This window comes from Carassius gibelio, chromosome B10 (assembly GCF_023724105.1).
Source record: "Carassius gibelio isolate Cgi1373 ecotype wild population from Czech Republic chromosome B10, carGib1.2-hapl.c, whole genome shotgun sequence".
In the NCBI taxonomy this organism is placed as follows: Eukaryota; Metazoa; Chordata; class Actinopteri; order Cypriniformes; family Cyprinidae; genus Carassius; species Carassius gibelio.
Genome location: NC_068405.1, coordinates 13,984,486 through 13,994,219, shown reverse-complemented (window position 1 = coordinate 13,994,219; position 9,734 = coordinate 13,984,486). Strand labels below are relative to the sequence as shown.

Sequence of the window (9,734 nt, the reverse complement as noted above, 5' to 3'; positions counted from 1 at the left end):
CACATATTGCCATTTTGAAAGCAAGATATCTCTATTTTTACACATATTTGTGTGTGTGTGTGTGCGTGTGTGTTTATATATATATATATATATATATATATATATATATATATATATATATATATATATGTATATAGCCTATATAATATTATTAATAATATGAAATAAAATAATGTATCAATATTTGTATTATTTTATATTTTAACATTTTGTTTTATAATAACAACAATAATAATTATAACTGTTGTTCTTATTTCATGATGATTTTCATGTGCAATAGCTGTGCGATAGCTCTACTGTGTATTTTTCTTATTACATTTATTACTGTAAGACACTTTATCTGTATGCATTTTTATTGCAAATAATAATAATAATAATAATAATAATAATAATATGTATTATTATATTTTAGATATTTCTACAGCATATGTTTTAACACGTACAGTATTTTGTTTATTATTAATATCATTACTGTTGTAGTTGTCATTGTTATTGGTACTTAAAAAAATAATTCTTAAGAATTGTGAAAGATGTTTTAGGACCTACTTGTCTTTTCATATGCAATATTTATTTATTTGTTTCATTCTTTTTTTCCCACAAAAAAAACCTGCTTCAGCATTTTAATTCTTGTTTTTATTTATTTATTTTGGAAAATCTTGCTTGATGTTTAGTCTGATCCGATATCCAGTAATCTGCTTTAATCTAAACGGTTCCTTATGTAATATAAGCACATCAAAATGTTATTTTCAGGATGAAGCACAACATGGATGCAGAGAGCTGAGACAAACCACAAACAAAAACACTAGTCATGGTATCGTTTTTTTTTTGGCATCATAATAGCCATGGCAGTGCATTATTTTTTGGACGTATCATGCAGTACCATCATAATCCTTGGAAGTGTCTTTGAGTAGCCTACACCATCCCCTGTACACGGTTTTGCCACAGTATGGGGAAAAGTAATGAGAAAGAAAGAGCGATTTCTATCTCTATAATTCTGAACAATGCAAAGTATGCGAGTGGGAGGATGTTTATATGTGCTCATCTCCATCTAACCGTTTGGGTTAGGTGTGTGTGTGTGTGTGTGTGTGTGTGTATGTGTGAGAGAGAGTGAATGTAGCTCTAGCCTATATAAGAGAGATTCAGCAGCTGTGTGGGTGTCTCTGTGTGGGATGCTCTCTCCGGCAAAGCTAATATGAAGTGTTCAGAGAGCTCAAGTGAAGCGCATAGAGCTTTTAATAAACATAGGTAGCCATGCTAATGTCCACTCCCCCATAAACGCCACATTTAAAGCTCTTCTTTTCTATTTCAATATCACCACCGAATGCCAATCATGTCATTGAGCATCTTGTTTGATCTAAAAACATCCTGCGCAGGATGTGCAGAATCCAGCCACCCGTCTGTTTCACCCTTGCAACTCGATTTTCTGTTTTCACCGTTATCTCTGCGTATCTGCGTGAGTTGCAGAAATTGACAAAGGCATGGGGATGTTTCAGCAAATGAATTCGGGTGTTTAATTAGACTGTTTTTGAGGAAGCGCTGAGGAGGAATCTGCAGCTGGTATCTGTCACAGTTAGAGAGGAGTAACACCCTCACTCCCTCCATCACATTCACTCGTTTTCTCTCACCCACAATCCTTCTCATTCGCTCACTCGTTGGAATCAGAGACTTATAACTAGCAGTCTGCCCTCAAAGCTAGTTCCGGTGCACAAAGCATTTATATTCTGCTGATGAAATCACGGTAACAACGAAAGGAACTATTTTAGGTTATTTTGGAATAAACTTAAAACGTAGGCTACTTAAAACGCTTTACGACTTAAACTGTGCCATTGTTATTGCCTATTTAGAAGAAAATGACTTATTAAGAAGAATTGTCTTAAAAAGGGTATTTTAATTTTCAACTCCGTTTACAATTAAAAAGGGGAGCAATCTAGCGTGGCCCACCATGATAGCACACGCAGCAGACATTTCCAATCAGAAGTCAAATAAACCTCAATTAGATGTCTGTCTTTAAGAATGTATGTACTGTAAAAGTGACAGATGTGTCAGATGTTTGTACACAGCAGAAGCTTTCCAGATCAAGTGACCTGTAACAGATATTTTGTTATAGATAGTATAATGCAAAAGCACACTCATATTGCAGCCTAGCCTAATAAAGGAACAACTAACTAAACACTTTACATAAAGGCTTATGAATTAATTTTTTTAGCTTATAAATTAAAACATTAGAGTCATCTGAATGACTCAAAAGTCCCCACCAACAACCCCAACTCCCCTTTTAAGCTCCTTGGTGCAACTTAAAATTCATAGAACAGTTTTTGACATAGGAGTTCTTAGGAAACTCATTTGTAAATTCAAATAGGCTCAATTCACAGAATTTATATTTCTTCTTTTTTTTTCTAAATAGGCTATGCCCATCAAGTCAGGGTAACCTTGTTCCAGGACATAATACTTTTTTTCAGGAGTTCCACATTACTATCAGAATCATTGTGGCTAAAAGCAATCTACCAAAACCAAACAACTAGCCAGTTTGGGCAGAAAAACAGTATGTTTAGAATATCTCAGACTAGATTTAATGAGTCCTTGAGAATAATAGTACCTTACTTTTCATCTCTCTCTCTCTCTCTCTCTCTCTCTCTCTCTCTCTCTCTCTCTTCTCAAGCTCTTGTGTTCATAGGAATGGCACTCATATGACTATGAGCAGGCCTGTGCATTTTCCAGCAACCTGTAGCCAAATCTAATTCCTGTGAGGAAAGCAGATGCAGTCATGCGGTCCATTAGTAGGACATAGAGGTTCTCATATCTGTTGTCCTCGTCCATGAACGTCTTGTGTAGCACAAATATACAAACGCACTAGAATCCTCATTCTGAAAGCATGTTTTTAAACTAGAAAAAGTGAGTGCTAGGTGTATTATTGATCAAGTTAATGTGTTCTAAGTGAATTCTCCGAAGTTTGGACGTCAGAAAGTGTTTCAGCTGAGAAGATTTCCAGGAACCTGATATGAAGTGCCTCCGTGCTCTATAAGGAATCGAAACACAAAAGTGTATCCTGCAGAGGCAAAAAAAAAAAAAAAAGAAAAAAAGTGTCATGCAGTTGTCATGGTGATAACACTAGAGTTGAATATAGTTCTGGAAAGAACTACAAGGCTGTAATTTGTCTAACCTTCCCAAAGCCTGTTATTCCAACCGAGTGATCACGTTTATGTTGTTATACACCCATTTAAATATAATTGGTGATGATAACTGTTATATTAGTAATGCTAGTCCTGTAAGAATGCAGTCAGTCAACAAAACAAAGGATTTTATTGTATTCAGCTATTATAAATGTACACTTAAAACCACGTTTTTTTCATTCATTTGTCATAGCATAAAAATGTTTCTTTGTTACATTATACTGTAAAACCTCAAAAAAAAAAAAAAAAAAAAAAACAGACTTTCAAATGTCAAAGTGTTTCTTTATACCTTGACAACATCTTGATGAAATAGCTCACGGACTGATACTGTATTTAATGATACAATACAATCCCATAACACAACACCTCCCACAGAGATACAAATAATATCTGAGAATAAAATCTGTTTGCAGCAGGTGCAGATGGATATGGAAAGCCAGTAGATCAATATACACATTAAAGGATTTGAATAAAGCACATGGTGATGTAGGGAATCATGGGAGATTTATGTAATGTCAATGAGTCATACAGTGAATCACTGCAAAGGAGATGAGAGATGCAGAGATTGAAATAGGAGTGAAAAATGGGATGAAATGGAAGGATGGCAGTAGATAAGAAGGGCCAGGATGTTCAAGGAGACAGAGCGGATGAGGAAAGAGGTTGGCAGCTCTCTTTTTAAAGATATAATTTGAGAAATCTGTTTGGCGCAAACAATTAAGAGACATTTAACTTGATTATAAATACATGTTATTGCAGAATATCCTTGTAAATTAATACCACAAAAAGCCTGTAAAGAAGAATTTATTTTAGCATGACACCTTCAATATGGTAAAACATGTATACTACAGAATATCACAGTAAACTGGTAGAGGTTAAATGCCCTGTCCATCAGTTGTTGATTGGATGAAGGCAGACTGAATATTTAACTGAAACTTATGCACGGATGAATTGTTCATAAGATCAATAACCTTCATTTAGAAATAGGTGAATGTTCCTGGCAACCTTCACAAAAGTAACGTTGCATTAAAATAACAGTAAGATTTAAATAAGTTTTTAAAATGAACTGCTCAAGAGTAAACCAAAGAAAAATACTGATGACTCGTCACGAACTACACTAATTTTGTCCAATCAAATGCTCTAGAGTGAACATGCCCCTCCCATAATACTACCTGCCACCAATTAGCAAGTAGCAAACTCTGGTTTGTGATTGTGAAGAAACTTAACCATAACCTCCTGTTTCAAATGCAAAACCCAAATGCAATATATCTTTAAAACTTTTAGTGACATCAGATCAGGAATGTATCTGAAATGCAGATGCAAAACACTTCTGAAAGTGACATTAGAGACAAACAAGTATAATGTTATTTTTCATATAACACTGGGGTTATTAAAACTCAGTCCACCAGAACCAGAAATAATAACTATATTTTGATTTACATACTGATAAAACCTTTCTGTTTCTGAAAGCATAGACAGCTATCTCTGTCTGACAGAAAGAAGTTCTAATCTTTTACCTTGTTCAGTCAAGCATGCCAGTCCAAAAATCCCCAGGTTTTGTTAGACATAAATAACACAAAAAGTGCAGCTTCGGACATAAATACATTTACTCTGTGTTCAAGCTCAAAGTGTCTGTAACTAACGGACAGATCTCTGAGGTGGTTGCGGCTCTTCAGTGGTTGACCATAGTGCTGGAATCGGAGGGATGAGGCTCCCAGGACTACCGATACTGCTGCCATAGATTGCTGCCACCTTCTCTTAGGGTTTGAAACATGCAGAACAAGTCATTTCTTTATCAGAGTGGAGCTGAGGAGAGATGGTATCTGGAACCACTGATTTCAAGATATCATTCTCACTGGCAATTATGTGTTTCACGAGGAAGTTGGCAGCTTCATTAATGTTGACGTTTTCCTAAAATTTAGAGAGAAAGAACATACATCAAACATTTTTTAGACAACCAGATTTCAGATAGTTTGATTTGATCTTTTGGAAATAAGACGTGTTTAATGCCAATGAACTTGACCTGTGAACAGTAATGAATTATTAAAACCCATGAAAATGCTACTAGATGGAAGTCTGATTGGACTCTTCATTAGGGATCAATGGATAGAGGTGCTGAAATAAAGAAATAAATCCCTTTGAAACCTCTCGACTGTATTTAATGAGACCGTCCCAATACCAACAGTCCATTCTCCCGTTTCCCTCGGCAACTGCTCTGCATGTGAGTGGCAGGTCTAATTAGCAAGCAAATATTAATAACCTTCAATCAGAAGCTTTAATCAAGCACTAAAGGCTCTGACAATACAAGTTCTGTCAAAAGATATTAGTTAGACCACTGTCAGTGGGATAGAAAGGCTATTTTTATTGTGCATATAGGTGGTTAGGGTTAGCTAACCCTAACCCTAACCTTGATACCATGGTACATGAATGCACTAATTAGTGAATGTACCACAATGACATATCAAATTACCATTGTATTAGCACCTGAAACCATCACAATGCCATAGTACTGTATTTTTATTTTTTTTGTAGAAAGAAACAAATATTCTCTGTCATTACTGTTGCTCTGTCTAAAATTATACCAAAATGCTATGCCTTACCTTAGCAGATGTCTCAAACCAGCCCACAAATCCATTCTCCTTGCAGTACTGGTCCATCTTCAAGCTGTTGTCAGTCAGAAAGTCTCTATTTTGGTCGCACTTATTGGCCAGGAGCACAGTGGCGATACTCTGGCCATTTGAAAGTATTAATTTTGAGTCCAGATCCTCCTTCCATTTGGAGACAGCCTCAAGCGTAGTGGGTCTAGAGACATCAAAAACAATGAACGCCCCCATGGCCTCTCGGTAATAAACCCGCGTCATGTTCCCGAACCGTTCTTGACCTTCCAGTGCAGATGGAGAGGGAGAAAAAAGGTATAAAACAATTGGGAAAAGCAGGACACAACAAGCCAAATTTCCCTTCCATTCTAAGGTTTGAGGTTGGATTTTTATTTTAATGTTCTTGAAAAGAAGTTTCATATGCTCACCAAAGCTGAATTTGTTTGGTGGAAAACACAGTAAATGTAATGTGTTAATACTAAATTAAAGTCTGCCTAAAACTTTAGAACACTATAGTGTACTGAATGCATAAATTGCTTAAACTTTAAGTAGCAGCTCATGGTCTCAAATTCTAAGAAAAATCCTGTGCCAGGATAAATGTGGCATGATTACATTTAGTATAATGAATCTACTGGTGAAGAACACATGACTCTTTTTTATTTATTTTTTGTGCATGCACTTTCCTGCAATGTGCATCGTTCTGGCACATTCCATCTGTGCGCCTTTCTCTTGTCTGACTCTGAATGCAGCCACTCATCTGGGCTGCCAGCATTATACAACATTCCCTAGGACAGCTGTTTCTCTCAGTTCTGTTATTTGTTCAAAATTAGAATCAGGAGGTGAATGTTGATCTCCGTGGGTCTGACAGCAGTCTGCTTCGCACTTGATGGACCACGAAACAAGAAATGCTGTATTGGTTTTGTTAATCCATATGGCCTTTTGAGATACTGCACAGGTGTTGTACAATAAAATATGAACAGTGAATTAGAATGTAAATCATCAGTCAAGTCTAAATATATATCTTGCCTTTGCTTAATACGTTTATGAGCAAAATACAATTTTCGGGCTTGAATAAGAGTTTTTGCTGCTATTGTTGACTGAAAGTTGATGAAGCAATGTGGAATGCCTATTACAGAAAGTTTGTAACTTGACAACTTGGCAAAATTGCTTCCTTTTGATGAAATCTATCACTAATAGGGAAAATGAACTCAGCGTGTTTCACTTCATGAAAACTGTCAGATGACTTCCTCGGCAGCAATGAGGAGTTTATGAAGCCCACGAGGAGTTTATGACGACGAAAGTATGACTTCTGAGTCATTTCAGGATGAGAGTTACAAAAAGCCAGTCCTAACGATGACAGTAAAGTAATGATGAAGAACAAACCCTTCAGCTCCTTAGTGCGGTTAAGAATATGAGTGGTTTACTACTGTACTACTGCATTAGGCATCATGCACCATACAACTAGAGTGATGCAAACACAATGGCAGAAAGATATAGCTTCATATAGCCTACAGCTTGAAGGTGTTTTTTATGGTTCCACAGTAGCTAATAAGAATAGCCTGGTGGAAATTAGGTGGAAATTAGGTTACCATGGTATATAAGCCTAATTGTGTTTCTATATTAAATTAGTAAACATTTTTGAGAACTATATTGGTTACCTATGTATATTTCTCATATGCCTTTTTGAAATTGATTCATTTGCCTTGAAATTGTGCTGTTGTTTCGAGCAGATGCTGTTTAAAAGTGAAATTGGCCGTGGCTGAGGACTGAGAACAGTAATAAGTCCTGGAAATACACTTGCCTGTGGTTTGTTTACAGAGATTTTCCCACAGTTTCATCCGCGTGCTTCATCTCTCAATCTGGCTCACATGAGAGTCCTCTCCGAGAGGGCACGCGGAAAACAAGTTCTCAGCGGCGCGTGCCTGACACGTGAGGAGGACGATTACAGGAACGAGCAAAAGTTTCTGGTTTGGGAACGTATATTGTCGCAGCTCAACTGACATTTAAATGAATGACGTTAAATCGTAATGGACTAATTTGATATTGACAAAGAGTTGCTCTTTAAAGTTTCACGGATCACCACCTTACAAACCCAGCCCTTAAAATTAACCATGATTTTACTATAGTAAAAGTGTAGGCCAACATGTTTTAGCGGAATGATTAACGTTTGTATAAACACAGTTTTACTACAAATCCCATTTTAAAACCATGGTTAGTGCAGCAAAACCATGGTTACCCTGTTTTTGTTTTGTTTTATTTGTAGTAAAACTAAGGTTCATTTTCGTAAGGGGAAATAGCTAATAATTTATCAGCGTTACAGATTACAAGGCTGTATTTTAAAGTTTAAAGGAATACTATAAGGTTTAGTGATAAAACTAATCCTATTAAATACAATTTATTTTAAAATAAAATACACATTTTTTAACCTATGCGGAACACTTACAGCCTATTCCATTAAAATTACGAATAGCCTATTTTTTTTACAGTGTACGTTTTAAGTCTAAGAAGAATTATTTATTTAAAGGTACTTGTGGCTAACCTCTCTGGTTTATTGCAGTAACAATAACTGTTACTATATTACATTTTGGCTGAATGGTTATGGTTACTGTGGTAACAGTTTTTAAAGAACAACGCATGACTATTTAGTGACAATGACATCACGTATGTTGTGTGCTACTTAAAAACAAAAGCATTTTTTTTTTTTTTTTTTTTTTTTGCCATTTGAGCATATTTTTAATAAATGCTGACACTGATGTCTAGGCTTTGACGCACTGCTATATCCTACTTTCTCTTACCTGCGATGTCCCACAGCTGCAGCCGGACCGTCTCTGAGTCCCAGTTGAGAACTTTGAGCGCAAAATCCACTCCGATGGTCGCTCTGTAGTTAGTGGAGTACGTCTGATGCACATACCGCTTGATGATGCTGGTCTTCCCTACTCCCAAATCACCGATGACAAGGATTTTGTACAAATGCTCTTTCCGATTGTTATGCATCGCTGAGGACATTAGTGTGCCCAGTGTTTATCACACTCGCTAGTCATCTGTCATTGAACTTAAACTGGCACCGCCCAGGGCGTGGGGAAAACTTGTGACCTCCTGTCAGACAAACTGCTCGTGCACTGTCTGTCTGTCTGCCTGTCTGTCTGTCTGTCTGTCTGTCTATCTGTATGCCTGTCTGTCTGTCTGTCTGTCTGCCTGTTGCATGTACTCTAACACAAAGATAGAGAGAAGTACATAAAGGAAGAGACTAAAGGGGGCCTGGAACTGCATTCCACACTTAATCGCGGAAACTGTGAAAATAACACAACCATGAAACCTGTGCATAGCATGGTGCATAGCATCTCCAAAGACTTATTTATATATATATATATATATATATATATATATATATATATATATATATATAGATATATATATATACATATACATATATATATATATATATATATATATATATATATATATATATATATATATATATATATATATATATATATATGCCCTAAAATTAACACTCTCAAAGCGCCAAATGAGAGTAAAAATCAACGCTTCCGATTCAATGTAACAGTGTCAGTCACCAGTTGGCGGGTACAAATTTTACGAATTATAACAATGCAATGAAGTGAAAACAACAACCAGTTTTTAAAGAGGTTTGCTATTCAATAAAATCTTTTTAGTTAATAAAATAATATTTTCCGAAGACAAGATTGTCGTGATTAGCTGTTCTGTCATAAGTGACGAGAGCGAATCAAAATAATAGGACACTAACGGACTCATGAGGTCAGAGCAGTGATAGCCAGCTTCCCAGACAACAAGCTGTTAAGGCCTAGATCTGGCCCAAATGTGGGCAGATCTGGGCCAAAATTGCTTGCTGTCTGGGTTGTCCCTAGCAGGGGCGCTGCACATGATCCCAGGCCCTATGCAGTCCACACACACACACACACACACAGACACACACACACACACACAC

At 36.4% G+C, this 9,734-nt stretch overlaps 1 protein-coding gene across 1 annotated transcript; it reads right to left on the bottom strand.

Moving 5' to 3' along the window:
* Positions 1-3,276: 3,276 nt before the first annotated feature.
* Positions 3,277-8,820, bottom strand: rab38b (RAB38b, member of RAS oncogene family). Its single transcript, XM_052568134.1, has 3 exons — positions 8,560-8,820; positions 5,768-6,048; positions 3,277-5,078 (listed from the first exon to the last, which is right to left on the bottom strand). The coding sequence occupies exons 1-3, from the start codon at positions 8,768-8,770 to the stop codon at positions 4,926-4,928; spliced, it is 645 nt and encodes a 214-aa protein (XP_052424094.1). The 5' UTR covers positions 8,771-8,820; the 3' UTR covers positions 3,277-4,925.
* Between the last annotated feature and the right edge of the window lie 914 nt (positions 8,821-9,734).